This window comes from Hipposideros armiger, unplaced genomic scaffold (assembly GCF_001890085.2).
Source record: "Hipposideros armiger isolate ML-2016 unplaced genomic scaffold, ASM189008v1 scaffold_28, whole genome shotgun sequence".
Taxonomy (NCBI): domain Eukaryota; kingdom Metazoa; phylum Chordata; class Mammalia; order Chiroptera; family Hipposideridae; genus Hipposideros; species Hipposideros armiger.
In genome coordinates this window covers 3,006,474-3,033,458 of record NW_017731378.1, presented here as the reverse complement: position 1 = coordinate 3,033,458, position 26,985 = coordinate 3,006,474, and the positions used below count along the sequence as shown (strand labels likewise).

Here is a 26,985-nt window from a genome sequence, read left to right as displayed (position 1 = left end):
CACACACGCACACAGTCCAGCTCTCATGGATTCCTCACACAGCTGTGGCTGTGCGATGGGGGAAGGGTGGAATGTTAGAGGAGGACCCCACCGCCCCATGGGGCTGCAGATCCTGTCTGCCCCCTAGTCTCCCTTCTCTCTGTCCATCCCCATACCCCTGCCCCTTGTCCTTCCCTTCTGCTCACCCCTCCAGCCCCTCCCGGTGCTCCCTCGTGTCTGCAGAGGAGAAGAAGCAGCGGAAGAAGGAGAAGTCGGGGTCCTCTGGGGAGAAGGGGGCCCTGCAGCGCTCCAAGACACTGATGAACCTCTTCTTCAAGGGAGGGCGGCAGGGGCGGCTGGCTGCTGACGGCTGCAGAGAGGCCTGGACGCTGGAGAGAGGGAGCCCAGCCAAGCCCCGCCCTCGCCTGGATATGGAGAAAGGTAAGTGCTGGGTGGGTCAGACAGGGAGGATGGAGGAAAGGTCCACTTTGGCATCCAGCAGCTCTGGGTTTAAATCCCACCCTGCCTCTTTCTAGCTGTGAGTCACCACTCCACCCTGTGAGCCTCAGTTTCCTCATGAGTTAAATAGAAGTAATAATACCAGTATCTTTAGGAATAGTGTGGAATAAGTGAATTAGTGTATGTTTATCACACAGGACATTGCCTGACACATAGATGGTGCTCAGAAAATGTAGTGGTCATTGTTATACTGCTTCATCTCCCCATTTTACAGAAGGGAAAACAGAGTCACAGAGTAGAAAGAAGTGAAAGAGCTTGGGTTCAATCCCTGTACTCTTGGCACCATTGGGAGGGAAGGGCATTTGTTTCCTAGAGCCTTTGGCTTCACCTCCCCCAGCCAAAGCTCCAAAGGCCCTACTCAGTTCTAGAACCATCCTCCAGCAAGGCCATTTCTAGATCAGGGCCCAGGCAGAAGTGCAGATATAATTCATGTCAGGGGCTTCCTAAGGAGCCTCACAGAGGGACTCTCATCTCCCAGGTGAGGTTCAGAGACTGGACCAAGAGTGAATAAGACTCTTGGGGTTGTCTGTGATAGACACTCAACACAAACTAGCTTTGAAAAGCACTTCTTGGCTCAGCTACTGATTTCACTTGGGTTTAAATGTTTAAACAATCTCATCAAACATCTGCCCCCCTCATCTTTTGGTTCCCTTTTCCCTGGGTTGGCTTCATTATCATGTAGGCTTTGCCCACTGAAGCTAAGATGGCCACTGTCACTTAGCAATGCAGGGAAAAGAGAGCTTCTCCTTAAATAGCCCCAGCTGAAGTCCCAGGCGCTTACTGGCCCAGCTGGGATCACATGCCCAACAAATCACTGTGAGGTGGGAGGGGTTAGGGGTACTTTCATCAGCCAGCCTGGGTCACGCGCCCAACCTGGAGTACAAGCAGTGAGAATGGGGGTCCCCAGGTGAAATCAGGGTGCTGTTTCCAGAAGAGAGAGTGGATGTTGGGTTGGCAAAAACGACCACAGGATGAGGAGCTGGGCCCTATCCCTGTCTGGGGTCTCGAGGTGACAGTCCCATGGTGAGACAATCCCTTCGAATCAAGGCAGGTCAGCCCCACCTCCCTCAACCCATCTCTCTTTCCACAGCCCCCGGAGCCCTGCTCTCTCCTGATTCTCCTCCCACCTCTCTGGCCATGCCTCTGTCTCCTTCAAAGTCTCCTCTTTTTCTCTTTGTCCCTTGAAGGTAGGTGCTCCTCCAAACTCTGTCCTTGGGGTTCTTGCCTCCATACATTTCCTTCCAAATGAACCTCCACAAGCAGAGCTCAGACTGTCCCTTTCTTGATCCAAAGACTTCACTGACTCCACAGTGCTTATGAACAAAGTCATTAGCTTGAGCATGGCCGTGAAGGTCCTCATGGCCTGGCCTCTTGCCTCCCTGTCTCGCCTCCTTCCAGCCTGAGCGCTCCATTCCAGCCAGTGATCCAGCCAATCCTGAGCCCCTGAAGCCCCCATTTTCAGATTGGGAACCAGGGCCTGCTGCTGAGCCTTTTTCTTCTTCTTAGCAGGGGGAGTGGGGCCGGTGCAGAAGTTTGTCACCTGGAGACTGAGACGCGGTAATTCATGCATCCCTTTATGGAGGCCTGGCTTACATGCTGATGGGGTGCAGTTGGGGGCTGTTGAGGGGCTTTGGGCTAAACTCAGTTGGGGGTCAAGCATGGGGGATCAGACAGATAGGGAGGTGCATATTGGGGGTAACTAAAATGAACTGGACCAAGTTTACTAGGAAAGAGAGTTGCAGACAGATACTGGGGTGCATTTTCGAGGACTGGGAGCTTGAGTTGAGACTCCCAAAGACAGATTTGGGGGATATGAGTGAGCCTGTGCTAGAATTCCAGTGGAGACCTGACTAGCATGATGGTGCATACTCAGGGAGCCTGGGGGCAACTGGGTCAGGACTCCGTTAAGGAACAGACTGGTCTGCGTTGGGGAAGCTGAGGGCCGAAAGGTGGAACTATGGGAGACCATGGTGGGGAGCATCTGGGCTAGACTGGGACTCTGTTGGGGGCACCTGGGCCTCTCAGTCAGCCTGTCCTGGGGTCTGACCCCCATTGAGGGAAGCCCCTGCCTCCTCCCTTGATGGCTCCTGGCTCCTTCATCATACCTATTTGCCCTTGCAGACCGGGAGAGGGGCCGAGCTCTGCTCTCTGCCAGGTCTGGGAGTCCCTCCAGCCACCTGTCCAATGTGGATGAGCGGGTGCGGGCCTGGGAGAGCCGAAGGCCCCTTATTCAGGACCTGGCCCGGCGGCTGCTGACTGATGATGAGGTGCTGGCCGTCACTCGCCACTGCTCCAGGGTGAGTCTTTAGCCTGCCCCACATGGCCACTGAGTCACCCAACCCCTCATTCATTCAGGCCACTGTTTGCTGACCGGTATCTGGGCTTGATGCTGTGAGACCAGTGGTCATTAAAAACAGAAGTCACCCTGTCACATACACACACACAACTCACAGCCAGAAAGGGGAGAGAGACAATAATTAGAACCCAAACGCCAAGTGACAAATCACGTGAAGTGATGTGAAGGAAAAAGAACGTGAGAAAATAAGCCAAGAGGAACAAACCAGATGTAGTCTGGGAGGGCCTCCTTGAGGAGGTGATATTTAAGCTGTGGAGAGGAGCCAGACAGGTGATGAGTTGGGGGATATGAGTCCCTGCAGTCACGTGCCTCCGTTCTCCTCTAAACCTCGGCTCCTCCCCCCATGCCTACTTCTGCTCCTGGGTCAGCCAGCAGGCCTGGCCTTGTGCCACGTCCCCTCCCCTGTTATCCAAGTGAGTAATCTTTTGTCCTTGCACCCAACCCAAGCCTCCCACAGCATCTACGCTGTTGTTCTCTTTTCCCTTCCACTTCAAACAGACCAGAGGGCCCAGGGTAGGGTGGAGGTTAGATTTGAGGGAGTCGTTGTAGCCTGGATGTTGGGGAAGCTGCGGGAGGCACAGGTCATCCCCTTCAAGGGGATTGGAAGGCCCTCTCCTAGCCCACTGTCTCAAGAAACCTCAGGTCTCTGTGATGTGTTCCCTGTGGGGAATTTGCCTCAGTGCACACAGGAGCCTGTGTGCAAGGGCAACCTGAGGAGTTTCAGGAAATCATTTGTGGATCCCCCCACTCCCTCACCTTGGTCTAGGTGGTGCTGTGTTGTATGTCTGTGTGATGCGTGCATTTGTCTGTATGCGGGGTACCTGGGTTTGCGTCGACTTAACTGTGTGATTGTATCTGTGTGTAAGTATGCATGTGTCTGGCTAAGATATGTCTGTGTCACCTGGAGACTAAGATGTGGTAATTCATGCATCCCTTTACAAAGGCCTGGTTTACAGCAGAGCTGCAGATGGGGTGCATGTTGGGGGCAGCTGAGGGCCTTTGGGCTAAATTCAGTTAAGTGTCATGCTCAGTTCTCAGTGCTTAGTGGAGCTCTGCGAACCTGCAAGTCTGGGCTGTGGCCACTAGGTGGGGCTCTGTGTTTGTTTCTTTGTTCAGCTCCGTTTTCCTGATTACCTCAGTGTCTCCAACCGGGCCCAAGCTAGGTCTGCCTCTCACTGTGTCCCCCACAGCACCTGAGGAGCTCCATATACCACCCAAACCTGACCCAAGCCCTGCCCACACCAAGAGATCAGACCCTCTGAGGGGGAGTCCCGGCCTGAAAGATTAGTAAAGCCTCCCTAGTGGTTCTGATGTGTAGCCCTGAACCCCAGGTCTCCTTTCTCTCTCGCTCTCTGAGCCACTTCTCCACAGTCGCCAGACCAGGCATTATACACCACCTCTCCGATCACTTTACGCTCCCCAAGCCTCCTTGTAACCTCCGTGGCAGAATAGAGTATAAATTCCTTATCCTCACATTCAAGGCCCTCCCTGATTTGACTCCCCATCCCACTAACATCAGCTTCCTCATAGTCACCACATCATCATATCATTATCTCCCCATGGTCAGCACATAATTTTATACAGGTTATGAATTGCACAACTCTGGGGGCACTACTCACATGGTCGTCATAACCTGTGCAGCCTACATGGAGGCCCTTCTTGTAACCCACAGTCAAGTTAAACTTCTATCTACCAGTTATTCCACATCACCCTTGGGACACTTTCCTCCCAGCTTTCATGCTGGTCCCTGCCTGCATTTATCCTTAAGAGTTCGTGTAAATGCCACTGCTTCCGTGAAGCCTACTCTGATCTTCCCACCTTCCTCTGAGAGGCTGCCTGCTCCATTGCTGGTGGTTTGTAGTTCATTGGGGCACATGGCTCACTGTGCCCCTAGTTCCCACTAGACTGAGTTCCTGGAGATCTGAAACAGGGTCTGCACCGCTGTGCCCCCACTGCCCAGTCCACTGCACTTAGTGGATGCTGATGCCAATTCATGGACTTGAAGTGTATGCACATTAGTGAGTATTTCTATACACTCCAGACAAGAGAGGTATATTGTTGATATGTGTATGTGTGAGTCCCTGTAACTTTGTGTGTGGTTTAAGACCACACACACAGTTTATCTATTTCCAGATATTTATGAATGTCTCACTCTGACCACCAGGGCATGCTGTTTCCCCGAGTCTATGCCCATACAAGATGCTCTGTGTTTGTGCCCTTAAATCAGTATGTCTCCTTCTCACCACCAGGGGGCGGTATGCTGTACAAGCAGGGTGGCTCCCAGTGTTCAGTTTGCGTTTGTCTGCGTAGGTGGGGTGTGGCTGGTAGTATCCGGGCAGTGCCAGGCAGAAGGGCCTCCACCCCCCTGGGTACTGACTGGAGAGGCTTTCTGTAGGGCCACCCCTTCCCCAAGGTCCCCATTCCAGCCCTGAACAAAGCCTAATTTGTAGATCTGTGTGCAGACAAATGCTGGGCCGCCCAGGGCCACAGCCTAGTGTTTGGCTCAAATTCCTTCTTTCGGCTTGGAGATGGGGGTGGGGAAGAAAGTCCACTCCCTGCACATCCTTTTCCGGTACCAGAGCAGGCAAGAGCCAGACTTCTCAGGTTTCGGTCCCTCTTCACACTTCCTTATCTGTGTGGCTTTGGCAAAGTCCTTTGCTCTGAGCCTCAGTTTCCTCATCTGCAAAACAGGAATAATTAATGTCATTTCTCAGGGTGGTTGCTAAATGAAAGACCATGTGTAAAAGGCTTAGAAAAGTGCCTGTCCCAAAGCCGTCATTGCTGTTGTTGCTGTTACAAGTCTGTTATTATTATTGCAGGCTTCTACCTAGTCACCAAGATAAGACATCCTGTAGACAGCCTGGGGATAGGGAGAGCCTTTCCTAAACGTGGAGGGGCCCTACATGCCCAGGCATTACCCCTCAACCAGCTCAGGAAGTCCCTGCTGTTATCTGACCTGTGGTGCTTCTCTCCGCAGTATGTGCATGAGGGCGGTGTGGAGGACCTGGTGAGGCCCCTGCTGGCCATTCTGGACAAGCCCGCAAAGCTGCTGCTGCTGCGGGACATCAGGTGGGGAGGGGGTTGTGGATAGGGCTTGAAGGCAGGAAGGGGACCCCTGATACCTTCCCCAACCTCTCCAGGGCTGAAGCCCCTGCCCAACCCATCTCTTGCCCTTCCCCAGGAGTGTGGTGGCCCCCACGGACCTGGGCCGCTTTGACAGCATGGTGATGCCTGTAGAGCTGGAAGCTTTTGAAGCCCTCAAGAGCCGGGCAGGTCAGCAGCTGCAGGGGCAGGGCTTGTGGATCCTGAGCCCCAGGTGGGGATAGGGGTGGCATCTCCCCGTGGAGAGGGGGCAGAGATTGCCTGAGCCACTTCAGCTGTGTCCATCAGGGAGCCTGGCAATGGGGCCCTGCCTCTGACCTATTCTCCTCTTAAACCAGTACGGCCTCCTGCTTTGCGACCATCCCGGCAGGACACACCACCCAAGCGTCACCTCATCACTCCTGTGCCCGGTCAGTCAGAGTCCCAGAGCCTGGGGAGGGGGCACACCCCTGGGAGATTGGGGAAGGGAAAACAGGCCTTTTGTCCCTCCCCCACGTGGGGTATTGTGGTTTCAGAAGTATGTGTGGTTCCCTGAAGGAAAGCTTTCGTCCACCAGAACAATTTCTGTCACATCCATTCACCACTATTATTTACCTAATAATTGGTTTTAAACCCACTCGCTTTTTAAATCTAGCCTCCTTCTATGCAATAATCTCCCAGAAATTACCAGTTAGGTGTGTGAGTCATATTTTGTCTTAGATACATTAAAATAAAACTATAACTATTACAATAGAAAATATTAAAATACTATTTCAATGGAACAGGGGCAGTGTCGCTCCCTGTGGGGAATGCTGCTGTAGGGCCTGAGCAAACCCAGGCCTGGGTCCCCTAGGTCCAAGGACAAAGGCAAGGACTGGCGCCTGGGCTAGTGAGGAGGAGGCAGCCTGACCTTGGCCCTCTTCCCCAGACAGCCGTGGAGGCTTCTACCTGCTGCCTCTGAATGGCTTCTCAGAGGAGGAAGATGATGGGGAGCTGAGGGAACGGCTGGGGGACCTCCAAGTCTCCCTGGGTGCCTCTGCCCCCCATCACCCTCATAAAGGGATCCCCCCTCTCCAAGACGTGCCAGTCGATGCCTTCGCTCCACGCCGAAGCGCCTGCACACCCCCTCCCCAGCCACCCCCTGTTGCTCCCCGGCCCCCAAGGCCTAACTGGCTGCTGACAGAGCCCCTGACACGAGAGGACCCTCGCCAGAGCCAGAGCCAGGGCCCTGCCCAGAGCCGCAGTCGCAGCCGCAGCCGGGGCCGAGGCAAGTCCCCTGGACGCAGGCGTTCCCCATCCCCTGCACCTATCCCCAACCCCAGCACAACCAATGGACGCTACCATAAGCCTCGGAAGGCCAGGCCCCCTCTGCCACGACCTGTGGATGGGCAGGCAGCTAAGGTGGGGGCCAGTCAGGGGCCCTCTGAGAACAGAACTGCCAGGACAGCCGAGGAGGCAGCCACGAAGGCCCCTAGTGGGGAGCTGAGGACAGTCACGCTGTCCAAGATGAAACAGTCCTTGGGTGAGTCCAGGTGGGATTGGGCCTGGCAGGGGTGCTCTTGGGTTTGGATAAGTTTGGTGGGTTTGGTTTGGGGATGTGATTAGGGGGCCTGGGCCTAGTTACAGAAATTGGGTATTGAGGTATAGTTGGTGGGTCTAGATTTGGGGGCTTTGGGATCTAGAGGATTTTGGAGTTGAGGGTTGAGAGTAATAGAATTGGGGTTTGGAAGAAGTTGGGGGCCCCGGATTTGGGAATGGGGTTCTGGGTCTGTCCTGGGAGCTCTGGGTTTTAGGGGTATGGTGCACTCTCACCTCCCATGTTTCTCTCACTAGGCATCAGCATTTCAGGGGGCATTGAGTCCAAGGTGCAGCCCATGGTGAAGATAGAGAAGATCTTCCCTGGGGGGGCTGCCTTCCTCAGTGGGGCCCTGCAGGTGGGTGAAACGCACTCAGGTACTTCTTGGCCCAGAGCTGATTCTGGCGGGGGTGGACTGGTACACGCTTATCTGCCAGCCAGGCATGTTTAGACCAGGTTGTTGGGGGTGGGGGAGTGGTGGAGAGGGGTGGTCAGGCCTGCAGAATGAGCAGGCCAAAGGAAAAATCTGCCCCCTCATGCCAGCCTGGGCCTGAGGGCAGCCCATCCTGTTCTACCCCTAGTCCCAAGGGACAAAGGGCCATTGTCTGTGCCCCACCCAGCCCCCACCAGCTCCAGGCACAAAAGTCCCATTGTCCATCCCCTCACCCAGATAGGGAGGAGTGTCCTAGCTGGTGGAGGTGAGAAGTTGGATGCTGGGGTGGAAGTGACCTGAAGAGGGAGGGCTGTGATTCTCCCACTCCCATCCCAGGCTGGCTTCGAGCTTGTAGCAGTGGATGGAGAGAGCCTGGAGCAGGTGACTCACCAGCGAGCAGTGGACACCATCCGCAGGGCTTATCGAAACAAGGCTCGGGAGCCCATGGAGCTTGTGGTCAGGGTCCCTGGGCCCAGCCCACCACCCTTACCCTCTGACTCATCAGACCTCACCGATAGGTGCCTTCCTGCTGACAATTCCCCTGCCCGCTGACCCCATGATGGTAGTCCGTTTCCCTCCGCCTGGCTCCCGGACCCTACTATTAATGTCCTTCTGACCAATACCCAGATCCCTCCCACTGATTCCAGGCTCCTCCAGGTGACCCCCAGCCCAATCCTCTCTCCAACCCTCCAGATTCCTGAAACAAACCCCAGATTCTGCCCACCTACCCCATGAGTCTTCCTACTGACCTCAGATCCTCCCACTGACCCCCGAGTACTCCTGGTCTCCCAGACCTCGCCTACTAACCTCCTCTGGACTCAGGAACCCCCCATTCCTGCTTGCCTTGCCTATACCCAAAGCTCCACACCGGTGACTCAGATCTCCCTGCTTTCTTCCTTCCCCAGTTGTTACTAAGGCTCCGCGCTTTCCAGACAAACTTGGTGTCAAGGACAAGGTGCTACTAGGCAGCCTGTGTCACCCGCTCACTGCCCCCAACCTTCCAAGATAGGAAGGGGGTTGAGAAACCCAAGGTCTGGAGCTTTGGATTGGTGGGAACTTTCTCACGATGCCCGCTTTGATATTCCCAAGCACTGAGGGACATGGACTCTCAGATAGTCATTGCATCAAGCCCCCAGCAGTGTTCTGTGCAAAGAACAGGTGGAAGGCTTTTCTAGTTTCTCAGACTCTGAGAGACCATTTCACTTTGTGGTCCACTGGGACCTCAGACTTTCTACTGGATTTGTCATTCCCCCATCACCTTTTCTCCCCTTAAGACCTCTATGAGGGGTAGGGGAATAGCCAGCAAATAAAGAGGGGGTGGGGGTTAAACAAGCTCCCATAAGCTTTATCCAGCACAGTAACCTTTTAAAAAAAATTTTTTTTTTTAAATTTTTTCTTTGGGTTTGTACAAGAAATTTACAGTGTGAAAAATATACAAGTGAAAAACGAGGCCATAAAATCTGGGTGTGGGGAGGGGCCCCTTGGTCACAAACACAAATAAACAAGACATTTCTGAGTTCTTCCTTTGGTCTAACTATAGCCCCCTCACCCCAGGAGAGAGGCTGCAGAGCTGGAAGCTGGGGATCAGGCCCTAGTCCCAGCTCTGTCCCCCAGCATGGGCAGGGTGGGGGCAGGCACATCTGGAGCAGCTGGCACTGTCTGGCTCTCTCTGGCTTTGGGGCAGGGGAGAGTGTGGAATTGAGGGAGTCCCTTCCTCTCTCCAGCCCCCTGGATGAGTGAGCTGGTGAGTGTCTGGGGTGAATGGGGTTGGCAGAGTGGCACTGGCAGCAGGTGGGGAGTGAAACAGGTTGAGTGAGTAGGAGCCTCTGGGTGATGGTGAACATGGGGACCTCCAAGGGGTCTGATCTTGCTCATCCAAGTCATAGGGCAGCCCTGCGTTCTTGGCAGAGGCCCAGAGGCCTGGATCCCAGGGGATGAGTGGCTCTGGGGCCCTCAGCAGACCTGAGGCGACTTTTCCCCTTCAGTAGAGCTCCCTGCAGAGCTGGGATGCCCAGGGCCCTAGATTTCGGTAGCAGTGATCTCCTCCAGGCAGATGCAGGGGGCTGGCTCAGCCAGGCCCAGGTCAGCAAGCTCCCGGGCCTCGAGCTCCAAACTGAGCTGCTGTAGCTCCTGCTCCAGCTGCCGGTTCCGCCGGTACATCTGGATGTAGTTGTGCTGCAGCTGCTTCTGGTAGCGGATCACCTGCTCCTTTTCTGCCTGCCAGGCCAGCCGCTCCCCCTCAAAGCTGTCCCTCTGCTCCTCGCCCTTCTGCCGCTCCCGCTGTAGCTCGGCCCTCAGCCGCTCCACCTGAGCCCGCAGGCTGCCCCCAACCCCGGCTGCCGCTCGCTGTGCCTTAGCTTCATCACTCTCTGCCAGGAGGAACGGGTCAGCAGCGGCAGGTGGCACAGGGGGTTCCCGGAGTCCAGCCGCCTCGGTGTCCAACTGCCCAGCTTTCTCGCGCAACCGCTCAGCCTCCTGGCGGTGCCGCTGTAGCTCCTGGGAACAGGCCTCCAGCTCCAGCTCTCGTGCTCGGGCCGCCTCCTGGAGGCCCCGTGCCCGGCCCTCACTGACCCGAAGCGCTGCCCGGGCCTCCCGCAGAGCCACCCGCAGGGCCACCAGCTCACTGCCCTTCTGCACCAGCTCTGCCTGAGACTCCTTCAGTTGCTGCTTCAGCAGGGAGATCTCGCCTGACTTCTGGCACACCTGGGGGTGGGAGGGAGTTGGAAAGATGGTGAGAAGGGTTCTCCCTGGGGGTCAGGCCTTGACATCATGCTGTACATTCTGCTGAGAGGAGGTAAGATCATTATACCCAATTTACACGTGGAGACACTGAGGCGAGCCTTGTAACATGTCAAAGGTTGTATAGCTAGTCATTGGTTAAAGTGAAATAGACTCAGATCTTTCTCCTTCAAAGTGGGTGCTTTAAGCCATCACGAAGCACTGCAGAGCCCTATGGCCTAGACGGTGGCAGGTTTTGCAGGAGTAGGGGCAACTGACAACAGTGTCCACATTTCCAGTTGAGAGGCACTATACTATTTTGGTTAAAAGTGTAGAACAAGAAGCCAGACTGCCAGGGTTCAAATCTCAGCTCTGCCACAGACTAGGTGTGATTTTGGGCTCCAGCCTTTCTGGGTTTGTTTCCACATCTCTAAAATGGGGATATTAACAGTACTCACCTCATAGGGCTGTTATGAGGACTAGATGATAGTCTATGCAACATGCTTAGAATGGTACCTGGCACACAGCAAGCACTACAGTATTACTGGCTGGAAGGCAGTGGGTGGGAATGCCACTGTCTATGGGCATTAGACCATACCAATGAGGAGAGCAAACATGGAGGCACAAGAAGGCCCCCACCCAGAAAGGGAGCTCAGAGGGGGATCCTTATCTCACAGAGGTAAGGAACAGGCAGGCTCAGGGGGTGTGACTGGGCCCCTCTTTCCTGGGCTTGTCCCTGCAGGACCCACCTCCCACTTGGTCTCCTCCAGCCGTGGCCCGAGCTCCCGCTGCTCCCGCTCGAAGGTGGCGCAGCGCCGTTCCAGCTGTTCACGTTCCTGCAGCAGCTGAGCAAAGTCATCCTGCAGCTGCCGCTTCTCCTGCTGCAGCTGGAACACCTGCAGCTGCAGCAGCTGTTGGGCACGCTGTGCCCGCTGCGCCTGGGCTATACCATCTTCTCGTAGGGCCTCGCGCTCCCGCTGCAAGTGCCGCTGCCGTTCCTCGTACGCCTGTGGGCAAGAAGGGAGACCTGGGTCCTGGCAGCTCCCCCAAACCCCAACCCCTGGCCGCCCCCAATCATTGACTGTTCTGGTGGCCCACTGGTCTGGGCTCAGGGAGGCTAGATTCCACTAGTCAATGATAATAATGAAGATAGCAATAATAACAACTACTTCTATGATAATAGAAACAACAGGAATAATAGCAAGCCCTTATGTAGCACTTCCTAGGTGCCAGGCATTATTCTAAGCACTTTACACCCTTTGCCTTATTTAACCCTCATAACTATAAGGGGCCAGAAACACCCCCATTCATAGAAGAGGAAACTGAGGCTCAGTATGAATAAGTAACTTGCTCAAGTCCGAAAAACAGTATATGGCAGTGCTGGGTTTGAGTCCTTACCACTCTACAGTTAAGCCAGACAGCTGGGGTTGGGGTGGGGTCACAAGTGCAACTGCCTACCACCTGTTCCCCAACCCCGGAACAAACAGAAATGCTCCTTGCATTCCCAGCACCTTTGGATGTCCTGCGATGCCACCCCCATTATTGCCACTGACCACACCTGGCACATGGCTGCCTCGCTGTCCTCCAGACTGTCCCGCAGCTGCTGTAGTTCTGCCTCACGGTCTCGGAGCTTCCCTTCCAGAACACAGTGCAGCAGCGCCTCATCCGAAGGGGGTGGAGGGGGTGGGGGCGGTGGTGGGGAGCGCTCCCCACAGGAGCTGCTGTCAGGGGATGCCCGAGGACCACTAGCCAGGAGCCCCCCAGCCACGCGGCCCCCCAGGGAGCCTGTGCTCTTGCTGGAGGAAGATCGACCACTGTCCGAGTGGGAGGGCCCAGCAGGGGCCCCTCGGGCTGGCCCCGGCAGTGCCCCCCGTCCAGGGCCATGGGAAGGCAGGTGCCCGCCTGGGGAGTTGGTGGCTGGTTCAGCACCCCCGGTGCTATAAGTGGGCAGGCTGGACAGTGAGTTTCGGCCAGAGTCAGACAGCGTCCCTGATGGGCAGCCACTGGCCCAGCCACTCAGTGCCAGGGGTTTGTCGGCAGCCGAGGAGGAAGAGGAAGAAGAGGACGATGCAGGGCCCCCAAACAGCTGTGTTAGGCTGCCCTGGCTCCCGGACAGTCCGGTGGCCCGAGGACCCAGGAAGCTGGGGAGAGATGGCGCCCCTCGAGGTTTGGGCAGCACTGGCTTGAAGGCTGTTGGGCGAATCAGGATTTTCTCCATGTTCTGAAATGAGGTGCCATGACACTGAGGATGAGCTACCCAATCTTTCAAAGCCCTTATCATACTCTGGGCCCTCCCAGCTGGGGTCTCCCATCCCCAAATATTAATATAATTGCTACCAGTGGCTGAGGGCCTCATGGGTGTCAGCTTTATGTCAAGTAATTTAAAAGGTTTATCTCTAATCATTATAACAGCCATAGGAGCAAAATATTATCACTATCCCCATATTACAGATGAGAAAATGGAGGCCCAGCAGAGTTAAAGGCCTTGCTCAAGGTCAAACACATCGCTGTTATGTAATAGCAGTATTATCAAGCAGCTAACATTATTCAGTACATAGTATGTGTCAGGCACTAGGCTAAGCACTTTACCTACTATATTATTTAATTCTCGTAACAATCCTATGAGAGCTGACCTATTAACTCCACTTCACAGATACAGAAACTGAGGCTTAGGAAGGTTAAGTGACTTCCTTGAGGTCATATAGACAGAGGCAGAGCTGGGATTAGAACCCAGTTCTGGTGAATCTGGGGCCCACACTCTTTCCTCTGAGTCGGCCTCCAAATTCCTCCAGCTGCTCCAGGGGACTCCTGATTCCTCACCTTCTCCAGCTTTCCGGAGACCGGGATGAGCTTTGGTGGGGGGCCACGGAGATGGGCATTGCGTGCCCGCTGCTCTCGGGCATCCTCAATGTCACTGCTGGGGCTGGGGGGTGACTCTGTTCGGAAGTCCTCATTGATGTAGGTGAAGGTGGTGCCAGGGACGGCCTTCCTGGGGGGCACAGCTGGGCACAGCGGTTCCTGTGCCTCATAGCCACCCCGCAGTAGCCCATCCTGCTGGCGGAAGAAGGTCGGTCCAGGGGGGCCATGGTGGCGGGAAGGAGCCGGCCCCCCGGGGCAGGGCCGGCCTGAGATGAGGCTGCTCACACTGCCCATGGCTGGAGCTTGTGGGGCAGTGGTGGCCTCAGGAGTGGGCTCCAGTGGCACTGGCAGAGTCTGCACAATGGCCATGGCGGTAGAGGCTCAGGCCTGGCCAAGGGCCTCCGGAGGAACCTGTGAGCAGGGCAGTGATGTCAGAGTCCCTCCTCCCTGAGCCCCCTCCCTATACAAGGCCAAGTCCCTCTCCTGACCCCTGGTCCCAGGTAAAATAGCCCTCTGACATCAATAACAATCTCTGATGCCCCCTCAAGTCTCCCCTCCAAGTAAGTGTCACAAACCTCAGTTCTCCCTGGGCCCCATACCACTGCCTAGCGTGGGTCTGAACACAGCTGAGGGCTGAGTCTATCTAGCAGGATGATAAGGGGACGGGAGAGGAGGCCTAGTGGTTATGCAGGGTCCTTAGGAGCAGAGGCCCAGGCCTCAGTCTAAACCTGCATCCCCCACAGAGGCCAGGACTGAAGTTGGGGAGGGAGCCTTCACAACCGGCTCTCAGCTGAGGTCTCAGGTCTCCTGAGACAAGTGGTTTCATTAGAGGGCAGTTTGGGCAGAGGCAACCTCAGGGATGCAGTCAGCAACTCAGATGGTAATTAAGGAACAAAGAGCCAAGGCCAGGCAGTGCCCAGTCTCCCCCAGCTGGGCCTCAGTTTCTCCCAGACAGAGAGGCGGCAAGGGTGGAGCTAGCCAAACAAGAAGCCCAAAGATCTTAGGGAGCTCACAGGTACCCTCTCGGGTCTCCTGCCTCTCAGAGGTGGATGTAGGCTCATGCTTGTTGCCATGACAACTAGCTTCACCACACCCAATCAGTTGGGCCTAAAAGAGCCTACACAGGCCCACAGCCAACCTCTATGAAAACTTCCAGCTTTAGATGTTCCCCAGTGTGACCCAGAGGGGATGAGGGTAGAAGCCCCACCATCACCTCATGCAGCTGCTCCAAGATCTCACTTCCCTGGAGCCCAGGAAAGAGGACTCCACCTCCCCAGGCCCAGCTCCTTCCTGTAAGGGGATGGAAAGTCTCCACCCGGAACTCCCTCCTCCTCCATCCTGAAGCTGAAGACCAGGACTCAGGCATCTGCTGAAGTCATCATGCAGAGCGGGGGCCAAGAAGTGGACAGAGAATTGCGTAGGAGCAGGAGTGTATGCGTTTACTTATTTGTGTGTGTGAGACTATGTGCAAAGGAGCATGAAAATAAGCACTGTACATATGAAAATGTGTGTGAAAACATCATGAATGAGTATGAGTAGATATGTTTGGACAAATTCATATATACATGAGTATATGTGTGAATTCAGATGTGCATATCTTACATGAGTATGTGTGTAAATTAGGGAGTCACTCTCAAAAAGTATGTGAAAGTTACAAATGCATATATAATAAGTGGATTTGTGGTGTATGACTTGTGACTATATGAGCGTATGTTTGGATAGATGGCCATTCACATACTCAACTTTAGGTGTGAACTCACATGTATCTTACGTGAATGTGTGAACAGGCAAGTGAGTGTGCACAAGTGTGTATCAAAGAGTGTGTATGAATAGGAGCATGTGTGAGAGGGGCTGGGAGCCTGGGTGGCATGTAGGGCTAACTGGGAGAGTGGAAGCTTGGTTTTTGTCACTCACTGGAGTGTAGGAGTGGAGAAACATTATCTGGCTCCTTTGCCTAATCTGCTCTCCTTCTTTCATGCTTGTGTTCCATTAAGTCCTCCCCCAACCTCCCCACTCAAGTCAAAAGACCCTCGGACCCAGAAAGATGTACAGATTGAGGAAGGCGGAACTGGAAGCTGGGGGTGGGGGTAAGCAGTGTCCACCCCACAAGTGCCAGTCCTGAGAAAAGCGGATGGAAAACCCCCTCCTCTGCCCTCTCCCAGACCATTTCAGGACATGCAGACAACAGTGGGGAAGGGGCTTTTTTGGGGGCAGTGGGGTCTGGCACCTCTGTCTGCATTTCCCCACTTCAGTGAGCACAGAGAAAGTGAAAACAGAGGGGAGGAGACAGAAAGGCTGAGAGAGACAGGGACCCAAAAGACAAGAGACAAAGACTCAGAGGCCCCAGGGTCAGGCAGACAAGAAGACAGGCAGACCAAGTGAGCAGGCGGCCCTCAACCCCACGGAGCCAAGGGACCCCTAAACCCAGAAAAGGAATAAAACTGGGCTCTTCGAACCGGACATCCAAGGAGCCAGAGCCAGGCGCCTGGAAAGCCAGGCCCAGCCAGCCCCGCTCCCGCTCTTGGAGCCTGAGAGAGAAGGAGGGGCAAGTGAAGGCTCCATTTTGAGAAATGCGTCTGTGGCTGTGGGAAAGGGAACCCCCGATCTCCCCAGCACTCCTTGAGTGACCCCTATGGCACAGCACACCCCACCTTAGGGGCTGGGGGGAGCCGAGGGCGGAGTTCAGCCAGGGCCCGAGAGAGGTCTGGCCAAGGTCCGAGGTCCCACAGATCTGTTTTAGGGGCTAAGAGTTGGGGAAAGTCTCCCCTCACCAAATTCCAAGGACCAGTCAAGAGGGCTAGAGTCTGGGGTCACGAATTCTCATTCCGAGACAGGGAGCCCCCCGCCCCCCCACCGCCGCTTCCATAAAGTGGGGGGCATAAAGTGTGTAATGCCACCTCCCCAGTGGCGCTCCGCCGCGCAGAAGTTGGGGACACCCCCAGGTCGCCTCCCCGCCCCGGCCCCCCTCACCTCCACCGCGCTGCTCCATGCTCAGCCCCGGGCCGCCCCCCGCGCTCCACCGGCGAGCCGCCCGGCTCCAGCCCGCTCGGCCACTCGGAGCGGCCCGGAGGGACCCGGCCCCGCCTCCGCGGCGCCCCCAGCGGGGCGGACCCCGCCCGGCCGGAGTGGGCGGTGCAGCTTGGGGGAGGGGTCCCAGGGGCGTCCCCGCCCCCGGGGCGCGGCCACGCGCAAGCACCCCGCGTCACGCGTGTCCCGCCGGGCGCACGCTGGCACTGCACAGCCGGACTCAGGGTCCCTCCCTCCCAGGTCGGGTGGCTGTGTGTCTGGGGGTTCGGTCGGCTCAGGACTCGGCAGCGGCAGCAGGTCACCCTCTACTCCAACCGGGGCTCCGGGGCCAGTGGCGGCTGGTCATTGTTGGAGCACAAAGGGCCTGGCGCCGTGGCGGCCGCCCTACCCCCTCTGCTCTTCTAGTTGAAGCCTCCCTCCCAGGCACTCTCCCGCTTCGGAGTCCAGAGTGGGATGCCGAAGGTCAGCTGCCACTCACTCTACCCGGCATCCCGGGCCCTCACACCCCAGCATACGTCAGGGGCCGAGGTTCGGTCCGTGCTTGCCCCACCCCCAGCGTCGTGGAGGCGGCACACTTGGATTTGCAGAGGCGGCGCCACCTGGCGGCGCATTCGGAGAACACACCCAGTTACCCCCTCCCCCCCGACTCCGCCAAGCCCCGACCTCGAGGGGTGGGGGGCGCTACCGGACTCCCCAGCACTGTATCCCACTCCTCCGCGAGTCCAGGGCTGTTCCAGGCGCGGCTCTGTGCACCCCAGCCTTTCCTCAGAATCCTTTGCTAAGAGAGGATATTGCTCAAAGAGGAAGCCCCTTGGCCCCTCAACAATCACTGGGGTGAACCGGCCCAAACTTACAGTCCAAACCTACGCCAGCCTCACAGCAGACAACATTCCAGTCTTCTCAGGGACACGAATATTCTCACCCTCTGGCAAACAACACATCCTTAACACCCACACGACCTTTCCCACATTCAGTCTCACAACAGCCACAGTCTCATCCATCACGTGGTTCCATGTTGCTTCTTTCTATCTTTCAAGCCAACAACTTACAGAGACACACTCGGTGTCACACGCCTAGTTGTGCACTTTCACAACTCGCAGTCCTTCACACCCGGTCACAATTTTAAACACACAGTCTAAGCATGTTTCACACATTGACAGTCTTATTCACACACAACTTTTTACACATACACATATTGCTCAAACATTCTATTACCATACAGACTTTCCGTGGGGGTGTATGTGACCTGGTCAGGTCGGCTGATGGGGCATCCCTGGGCAAGGACAGCCACCCGCCCCCCATCCCTCGCCCAGGCCTGCCAGAGCTCCTCCGCCCAGGGAAGAAGCATCCCCCCCCCTTCCAGGCCACAGCCCTGGCCGGCTCTCAGCTCTATTTTTAGCTCTATGGAAAGGGTTGTTTTTCTTTCTTTCTCCCTGGAAAGGGAAACATAGCCCAGCCACCCTCAGGCTCACCCCGTTTCAAACCTCCAGCCTCACAAGAACAGACGGAGCCCCTCTCTCCAGTAGAGAACCCCTCCTCTGGCCTTGCCCTGATCCCAGCCTCCTGGGGCACTAGAAGCCTCCTCCCCTCTCTGGCAAACTGCCCAGAAGCTCAGGCAGCAGCTGGGCTCAGCGTGTGTGTGTGTGTGTGTGTGTGTGTGTGTGTGTGCGCGCGCAGAAGGGGGGGGTGGGGCGGGGAGGGAGGCCGACTCCCTCATAAGGGGGATGGGATGAGGAGATGGGGGTTCGTCCCCCTTTCTAGCGGAGGGGGATAGGCCCACTCTAGTACTGAGAGGTTTATGCTCCTGCATTCTCTGGGGGTGGGGGACTCCCATTCTTGCATGAGTGCGTTTTCTGATCCTACCTTCGGGGGAGGAGCTCCCAGTTTTGTAAGGAAGGGTAGTAATAGCAAAGGGACCGACAGGCGCTCAGGTAACTAGCTGCTCCTCAGGCCGGAGGTATGGGGCAAGGGCTGCCGTCGACTGCTATCAAGAATAGCGCCCCCCTCTGATACCTCCAGGGATGGGGCCACTACGAATGTGTTCGGGAGAAGGAAGGCGAGGAGCCCAAGTAACCCCACCCCAGTCCAACAGTCTCTGGTCCTCCTGTGCTACCCTGACTCCAGGGGGCGTTGTGCTTCCATTTCTAGGGGAGGGCTTATCACCTCTCGAGGCGGAGAATGGAATACAGCCCGCGTGGGACCTTGCAAACTCGCCCTGGACTAGGGAGGGAGGTCCTCGCCTTGATGCCGGGGTGGGGAAGCACAGCCCACCTGTCTGAGAAGCGATCCCGCGCTCAGCGTCCGTTTGCATTAGTCCTCACCTGCGGGCGGCAGGGAAGCAGGAACAGTCCGAGGTGTCTCACTCGCCCCGCCCCTGTTTGCCCTTTTCTCCCACCCCCGTCAAGCGCCTTGCCCGCTGGGGGTCTCCGCCAGCCAGTGGCGCTGCTCCAGCTGCAAGAGTAACTCACTGGGCGCGCCGTCCTTTCCTGAGTGCACGTGTGTTCTTGTCCCAAGTGCGTGAGTGGGTGTGTGTGCACGCATGGGTGGGCCCGTCGGTGTGAATTTCCGTGTCGGTTCCCAGTTCAGGGACCCCCTCCTCATCCTAACCCCCAGCTTCGCCAGACCGCAAAGTTTAATCCCGAGCAGAGTTGTGCGAGAGACGGGAGTTCCTACACTTTTAAGCCCCCACCACTCACCCAGCGCCACCTGCGCCGCCGCTCCAGCTCCTGCCTGGGTCCTCCTGCTCCAGTGCGGGCACCTCCTCGCCACAGATCCTCCCGCTCCAAGGCCCGCTCCGGGCTCCGGACTCCCGGCGCCCGCCAGGCCCGGCCTGGTGGAGAGGGGCGGGGCCGCTGAGGCCGCGCCCCCGACCAAGGGAAGGGAGTGGTCTGCTCAGCACCCACTCAAACAGCTAACCCAGTACCAAGCCCAGCAGTAGCTCCACGGTGACCCGAGGCTGCCCTCTGGTCTCTGACTTCACCACTTACAGGATTTGGCTTTCGATCTGGGTAAGGGGGGAGTGGCACGTGACCGAGAGTTAAGCTATCTACCTGGCTGCCCTAACCAAGCTGGCTATAAGGCTTTTTCAGCCACTGCCCCTGCTCTGGGGGGAGCCAAACCTGGTCCACTCTCAGCCCATTCCGCAGACATAGGGAAAACCCCTGGGAAGGAGACAAAGAAGGCTCAGGTTTCACCAAAACAGACCCGCCCCGCTGTCCCCTCCTTCTCTCCCTCCCCATCGTGTGCCCCCACACCTTGGGTTGGGGCTGCCCAAGCAGAACCAGCACCTCACTCTCCCCTGGAGTGCCTGCCAGGTGAGAAGACCTGCCAGTTCTGGCCCCCCACAGAGCATGGCCTGGCTTCCCTTAGACTCATAAAGTTCCACCCACAGGCACAAACAGGAAGTAGGCCGGTATTGCAGGGAGGCACCTAGGGCTTCCTCCCTCCCTCCATGGCACCCCAGGCAGCATATGATGTCTACAGGTATCTGGGCCGTATTTACAGTCTGAGTACTTGGGCAGCAGCAGTTCAGTGAGGTTAGTTCCTTCTCAAACCCATCCGCAGTCAAGAAGCTGCTGGAGGACCAAAGCAGCCCTCACGGCTGAATCTGAGGACAGGGCTGGAGATCCAGCAGGACCCTGCTTGGCCAGGCCCTTCCTGAGCTCTCAGGGAGATTCTCAACATCCAGTTGGACATATGTACAGTACTTTGCTTTAATTCACTTTGGCTGGGTCCAGGGACAGTGGCTCCCAGGGCCCTTACACAGGACCCAGGGATCCCCCATTGCTTTCTAGGTTCCAGGGACTCCTGCACACATTTTGGGCTCATCTCCATGTGAGTAGTTTAAGACAGGTGTGGAATGGAATGTGTTTGTGTAGGGCGTGGGGCAGGGGGAGCATTAACTCCCCCCCCCCCATCATTCTGGTTTGTGTTGTGTGGGGATGTCTGCTAGGAGGGTGGGGTAAGACAAACAGGCAAGTGTGTATCTATCCCTCTATCCCCAATTCACAGAAACCTCACAAAGTTACCCTAATGCAAACCCCTAAAGGATTTCCTGAGAACACACAAAACATTCTAGGGAGACCAGAATGTGGAACCCACATCTTTATAAGTAGGACTGACCTAGTGGTGTGCATCTGGAAGGCATGACTGACGTTCAGTGTTACAGACCTTGGATGAGGCCTAGACCAGCCAGCGGCTGGGAATGATTATTGCGGGATTAGGAGGCCTGGCTCCAGCCAGTCTGGAAGAGACCCCCAAGAAGGGAGGCCCTCCAGGAGCTCTCCTTTCCCTTCCCCCAGGTTCTCCCCCTAAACAGCTTTGCTCCAGGTCTGTTTCAGGAGCCAGTTGTAGCCACAATTCTCACACATGAAAGACCAGAGACCCCAGACCCTTCTACAGGGTCCTAGAAGCCCCCTCTTAAGTTGACAGGGAGACCTTGATAAGGCAGCCTTGCTTCCAGGGAGCAGGGAACCAACCCCCACCCTTACATAAGGCTTCTCTCCAGGCCCCTCTTGCATTCTTACCACTTTTGCAGGCAAATCTAAAGGGAAACTGGGATTTTATGATATCAGAGGAAGTGAGATGAGTTTCACCATTTAGGAATGTATCTGACAGGGTCTCCGGGTAACTTCTTTTCCCATCTCCCTCAGGGCTTGTTAAAAAACAAGGAATCCTATGCCTCTCCTTGAACCTCCAGAATTAGAAATCAGTGAGGATTGGGGTAAGTTGGGCCTATGTTCTACTTTTTTAAACAAAAGTCCTAGGAGTTCTGACACATACTAATATAAGAGAAACACTGAGAAGGTACAAGGAGGAGGGAAGTGGACGGAGGCCAGGTAAGAATATACTGAGCTTGAGTCCACATTGAGAGAGGTCAGTGAGTGGCTCATATCACAGAGGGACAGCTCATCAGGCAGAGCCTAGGTAAGTGGCCCGGTGACCCACACCTCTGCCAGGGATCACATGGAGCTCCTCAGGGAAAACAGGGATAAAGAGACACCATCGTGTCTTCCCCAGGCCAAGAAGAGGTGTAAGGGTGTGTGCATGTGAAGGCCCTTTAATGCTCTTGCTTCCTTGGGGCGTGCAGCTCAGCCTAGCGGTGGGGGAGGGGACCCATCCACTCCCAATTCAAAGAGGAAAATCCAGTTATAGACTGGGGGGGACACCTGGTGGACAAGTAAGAAACAGCACAGAAACAAAAGCAATGGATTTTTTTTTTTTTTTAGTAAAACTTGAAAAGGCTCTACAAAAAGTTATATGACAGCATCCACTCCAGTGGTCTGAGGCAGCACACCATACAATGTGTCCAGGTGGCAGGCACTCTGGGTTCAGTTTCCTTCCATGGCTCTTTGGCCAAGCTTCCACCTTGGGGGCCCTCATATCACAGGACCAAGCACCTAGGTTCCAATGGTAGTGAGTGCCACCACATAGCAGGCTCCAGAGTGGAGCAGAGGAATTTGGTACCTACCATGTCACCCTTCAGCTCTGAAAGTCTATGCTGGAATTTTGGCAAGAAGTCCCCTCCTCTTCTCCAGGTTCAGGGGGCCTGACCCCACTACTTTGAACGCAACTTGCTCATTCCCACCTCAGGGCCTCTGTATTTACTTTTCCTTCTGCCTGGATCCCTCTTTTTCCACATGTTCACATGGCTCAATACTAGTTCTTTAGGCCCCAGCTCAAATGTCCTCTGCTCAGAGACAACTTTCCAGACCGTAATCTAAACTAGCCTGTAAGCACTATCCCATTACTGTTTTATTTTTCAAATAGCATTTTCTACTATCTAAAATTATGTTTTATATTTATTTGTTCATTAGCTTATCTTGTCCCCACACCAGATTGTAAGTTCCATGGAAGCAGGGACCTCATCTGTCTTGTCAGTGCTATATTCCCAGGACCTAGAACAAAGCCTGGCACACAGTAGGTTCTCAAATATTTGCTAAACTGAATTCTCTTACTATGGGACCCTGCCCTAGGCTAGGTCCCTCAGACTAGGAAGGGAAGGGCCCATAGCTCAGGACCACAGGACAGAGGCAGCCCTATAAAAAGGGCCAATAGTCTATGCCCCATCCTGTCCTGTCAGGCTTGTTCCAGCATCCAGCTCTGTATTGCCTTCACCTTGAAGGCTTAGAGGGGTCTGGCTGGTAGGGGTTGGGGGCCTTGCCCGAGTAAGTCTCAGATTTCTGGGACACAGCGCCCTTTTTGCCAGAAGAGGGCTTTTTGACCACTAACCCATTGTCATCCTTGATCTTCTTGAGCCGGGCCTTGCTCTTTGGTGGTATGGAGAAAGTTAGAGAGCTCTTGTTGAACTCAAGTGGGAAGACACCTACGTCTCCATCAAAGCGGTTCTTGGACACTTGTAGATACCGTTTCCCTGGTCCAGTTACCAGCTTCCTGTCCTGCAGGATCAGAACATTGTCTGCTTCCTGGCTTGCCTGAGGGACAGAGGACAAAGGAGCAGTGAGAAGACATATGAGAGGAGCAGAAAGAAAGGTTGAAGGTGCAGGGAGAAGTGGCAAGAATGAGGAAAGGAAAGTACTTTCCCCTCTTCATCAAAGCTCTTTGAACTATTGACCATGATGCTGAGGCCACTTGAGCTTTCAGTTCCATGACAACCTTGCTGCTGTCCCAGATTTTGTACCTGCTGTTCCCTCTGCTTGTAACACTTCTCCTCCACATCTCACCACCCTACTCAACCCCAGCTTCTTATCATTGAGGTCTTGGTCTATAAATGTCATACTTCACTAGAGAGACCATTCTTGATCCCCATAAATAAAGAAGGCACCACCATCTTTCCACTTCTTTGTTCTTCTCTTCCCCAGCTTCATGTTTGTTCCATGGTGGCACATAGTTTGTGCTCCTCGCCCTGTATTCCCTGTGCCCAGCCCAGGCCCGGCAAGTAATGCACTCAGTGTACCACGGGAAGCTCTAGGATCAGGCTGGTCCTGCTGCTCAGATGGCCTTCCCGTTCTTTGATTATTTAACACCTACTGTCAGCCAAAATTCAACCCAACCTTCGCTGACACCTTTTCTAGGAAGTCTCCCCAGATGTCACAGGCTGACTCAGATAGATGTCTTTTCTCTTTGCTCCCCAAATACCTGTGCTGCCTATTATAACTTTCATCATACCCATTTGTAATCACTGTCTCACTGTTTTCCCCACCGGAGGATGTGAGCTCCTGGAGGGTAAGGAGGGCAAAGGACCAGCTATTATCAGACTATGTATTCCTCATGTCATGGCCCCAGCTGTCTCTTCCAGATGGACAGTCAAGATGATTTAAAACTGACAGAGGGCTACCTCTGGTCACACCTGCCCCCTGTACTTTCCAAAGTTTGGGCTCCTCTAAGGGACACTTACTTTGGCTGAGCCAAAAATGGATGCTGTCTGTAGTTCTTTATCATCATCCTCCTTCCGGGGATGAATGACCAGTGTCACATGGCAGCTACTGTCTGTTGCAAACTTCCGAAAGGCCCCAACGATGTAGTCTTGAGCTGCAATCCTGGCCCCACCCCAACAAAGCAAAGAGGTTATCAGACTCAGACAGAAGGACAAGAATAAACACATACTCTTGATTCATTCACATCTCCACAAAGCACACAGCCCCACTCTACTTCCTTCTACCCAAGGACTCACACTTAGGTCCCTGTCTGTACTTCCCATTGCCACACCCCACACCTCTATAAAGACAGAAATACACATGGGGTGAGATGTACATGCACATGTGTCAGAAAACAAAAGAGTACAGTGTGTGCGCCTAGAGGCCAGCTGCCTGAGAAGACATGTGTCTTCAAGTGGGTTCCAGCTAGACAAGAGGATGTCACCTGTCTGTGGACAGCTGCTCGTGACCCATCATGAACTGAAGATTGTCGATGACCACATGACAAATGTCATAGACATAGACTGCATGTTGCATTGTGTCTATTACAGTCCTGGGAAGAGAAAAAGGCGATGAATTCAAGAGTTAATTACGAGTAGTCTCTAGACCATCCCAGGCAGAAAGCCAGCATCCTGAAAACTCTGTCCAGGGTCTGTTCTCCTGCCCTCCCATTCTTTAAAAATCCCAGGCCTGGGAATCTTACCTGATGCTCTGTTGCCCATGGAAAGTCATGAAATAGAGGGGTAGATCCTCAAAGCGGTCGGCCCACTCATCGTATTTGTCCAGTTGGTCTTCCAGCCGCCCCAGGGCGAACTGGGTCAGCATGATCCGGGCTAGTCTCACGTTGCTGATCTCAAAACTACCCCATAGCGTGTTCACCCCCTGGGTACATAAATCCAGGGCATACTCACTGATGAATGTCGTCTTTCCACTGCCTGTTGGCCCTGTGGGGGGGTTGAACACAGACCTGGGTGAGGAGGATAATCCTTCCCTTGAAAGCAAGACATGGAGTAGGGCCTCCAAGTTGAGAAGGAAAGTTTCTTCTTCAACATTTACCGTGACCCAAACCCACATGTTTCTGTCACCTGATTCTCTGCCTCCACCCCAAGCAGTGATTTCCCAAAGGGTCACCTGTAAAGATCGTCAGCTCGCCCTTCCGATGTCCCTTCAAGAGACGACTGAGGTCTGGGAAGCGGCTCCAGCGGACACCAGCTACCTGCTCCACATTTGACAGTTCTCCTAGTACTTCCTCCCGAAGCTGCCGGAAAGACACGATAGACCTGTGCCAGGCAGGCAGGGCAGAACGCAGAATTCGAGAAAGATTTAAGCCTCGGTTCAGGGCCTCCAGGGGACGGGGCTGCTGGTCCCCAGGCCGCACCAAGGAGCATCGCTTGGGGTTCAGTTTTCGGGCAAACAGCTTGGCAGCTTCCCAGGACCGAAGGTCATCCCCCAGCCAGAGCACAATGCGTCGGAACTGTTCAAGGTAAGGGAGCAAAGCAGGGGGCAAGCAGGCTGTTCCTCGGGGAAGGGCAAGGGTGGGCAGCCCTGTGGATTGGTTCAAGGCCAAGCTGTCCAGCTCACGACTCGTCAGTACTACCTCAACATCTCGACGATTAATCAGTGGTAATCCAAACAGATTGTGATAGGCACCAGGCCGGGGAATGGTGGTCTCCACGTAGTGCACTCCATCCCCCTGGCCTTCGGCCCCTAGGAGCTTCAGGCCTCGTAATCTCACACTTCCAGGGGAGAACCAAGGGAAGACAAGGCTGCGAGCAGGCCGCAGATACCGCACACTGAAATGCCTGAGCGTGTCGTCTGTCACATTGGTAAGGCCAAACATCACACGAGCCAGCTGGGCCTCCTCCGGCTCAGGCAGCTCCGAGAGAGGTATTGCTCGATCCCAGATCCTCCGGACCTCTTCACTGTCCTCAGCTTCTGGGGCGTCACTAAGCAGGACTCCTTCTCTGTCCCCATCCCTGCGCCCCTCCACACTGGCCTGGAAATCTTCCCAGCTCCCCTCTGCTAGGCTGGTCATGCAGAGAAAGCGGCCTGTGGTCTTATTAATGAAGAGGCTGAAGGAAGTGGTAGCACTAGTCTGGTCCTTGAGCTGCGAGGTCCCCACAAAGGGGCTCGGTGCCCGCAGGCAGCTGTGGCCATCCTGGAATGGGATCCCATGTGCTCGCAAATATTGGCGGATTTCAGTTGCAGTTACAGGCAACACTGGTACATCCAAGGCTGGGAGAGCCTCCTTTCTATACCGCCTGCGAGGAGGGCCTGGGACCAAGCTTCGGGGCAGGCCCCTCCGACCCATCCACTCCCCTCGCAGGGACAACAGGATACGAAGGGGGTACCCACTTCGGAGGAGGACCCACATTCCTAGTCAAATGGAGGAAGTCCCTACTTGAAATGCCGTAGGTGCCTGGTTCCGGTGCCTTCACTAGGTCAGACCCTAGGGATCCTCTACACAGCACTCTTATTAGAGTTCAATCTAGGTGGCTTCTCTCTCTCTCTCCAAACTTCTCCCTCATAAACATCTCTCTGAATCCGCTTTTGCCCCTCTGCATTGCTACTTCCACCCACGCCCACCTATACGACCCTTTCACATCTCTGTCCTTCTATGTGGCTCCCTGCTTCTCTGGTCCTTTCCAGTTTTTCCCATCGCCCCTGCCTCACCGATATGGTTTCTCCAGACCATCTCTACCAGTACTACTCTCCACGGAGTCTCCTCGTCGTTTTCATCGCTACAAGCCGTCTGCGTCCTTTCTGGAGTCCCTGTGCTCTAGGTCCCCAACTAGTGGCTCTCTTCTCCTTCCCTCAAAGGGAACTCGGCACGACTCTGTGCGGCTCCCGCCCCTCTCCGTGCCACTTCTCCACCCGCCCGCGTGTCTTCCCTCCGTTCCACTGCCAAGAGCTCCGCCGCTCCGACCCCGGGTCTCGTGTTACCACTCTGTCTCACGCCTTCCACTCGCAACGTGGGTCACTAGCACGCGCCACTCTCCAAGACCTCGGAATCAAAACTTCCCCGGGAGCTGTGCCCCCGGAACCGGAAGCTGTGCCCCCG

General features: G+C 55.3%; 3 protein-coding genes across 10 annotated transcripts in view; 1 reads left to right on the top strand and 2 right to left on the bottom strand.

Moving 5' to 3' along the window:
* Nucleotides 1–9,463, top strand: part of PDZD7 (PDZ domain containing 7) — an 18,818-nt gene extending 9,355 nt beyond the window's left edge. For 2 of the 5 annotated variants that reach the window (XM_019636347.1, XM_019636348.1), the window contains exons 9-17: nucleotides 223–420; nucleotides 2,005–2,055; nucleotides 2,620–2,795; nucleotides 5,832–5,923; nucleotides 6,036–6,127; nucleotides 6,295–6,366; nucleotides 6,864–7,457; nucleotides 7,769–7,869; nucleotides 8,281–9,463. In XM_019636347.1, the coding sequence (XP_019491892.1) occupies nucleotides 223–420; nucleotides 2,005–2,055; nucleotides 2,620–2,795; nucleotides 5,832–5,923; nucleotides 6,036–6,127; nucleotides 6,295–6,366; nucleotides 6,864–7,457; nucleotides 7,769–7,869; nucleotides 8,281–8,496 (1,592 nt within the window). In that variant the 3' untranslated portion in view covers nucleotides 8,497–9,463. Of the gene's footprint in view, nucleotides 1–222; nucleotides 421–1,588; nucleotides 1,686–2,004; nucleotides 2,056–2,619; nucleotides 2,796–5,831; nucleotides 5,924–6,035; nucleotides 6,128–6,294; nucleotides 6,367–6,863; nucleotides 7,458–7,768; nucleotides 7,870–8,280 lie in introns of those variants that run through there. The other 3 variants (XM_019636349.1, XR_002123243.1, XR_002123244.1) reach the window with 3 other exon arrangements.
* LZTS2 (leucine zipper tumor suppressor 2) lies at nucleotides 9,312–19,393 on the bottom strand. Of its 4 annotated transcripts, XM_019636351.1 has the most exons (6): nucleotides 19,245–19,393; nucleotides 18,820–18,869; nucleotides 13,483–13,932; nucleotides 12,221–12,883; nucleotides 11,412–11,669; nucleotides 9,312–10,647 (listed from the first exon to the last, which is right to left on the bottom strand). In XM_019636351.1, exons 3-6 carry the CDS (start codon nucleotides 13,888–13,890, stop codon nucleotides 9,964–9,966), a joined length of 2,013 nt encoding a protein of 670 aa, XP_019491896.1. In that variant the 5' UTR covers nucleotides 13,891–13,932; nucleotides 18,820–18,869; nucleotides 19,245–19,393; the 3' UTR covers nucleotides 9,312–9,963. The 4 variants fall into 4 exon arrangements, with proteins under 4 accessions (XP_019491896.1, XP_019491897.1, XP_019491898.1 ...); XM_019636352.1 differs by lacking the exon at nucleotides 18,820–18,869; XM_019636353.1 differs by lacking the exons at nucleotides 18,820–18,869; nucleotides 19,245–19,393 and adding an exon at nucleotides 18,021–18,190.
* A 2,377-nt stretch (nucleotides 19,394–21,770) lies between these two features.
* On the bottom strand, nucleotides 21,771–26,968 carry TWNK (twinkle mtDNA helicase). Its single transcript, XM_019636346.1, has 5 exons — nucleotides 25,056–26,968; nucleotides 24,628–24,868; nucleotides 24,370–24,477; nucleotides 23,906–24,047; nucleotides 21,771–22,982 (listed from the first exon to the last, which is right to left on the bottom strand). Exons 1-5 carry the CDS (start codon nucleotides 26,296–26,298, stop codon nucleotides 22,662–22,664), a joined length of 2,055 nt encoding a protein of 684 aa, XP_019491891.1. The 5' UTR covers nucleotides 26,299–26,968; the 3' UTR covers nucleotides 21,771–22,661.
* Between the last annotated feature and the right edge of the window lie 17 nt (nucleotides 26,969–26,985).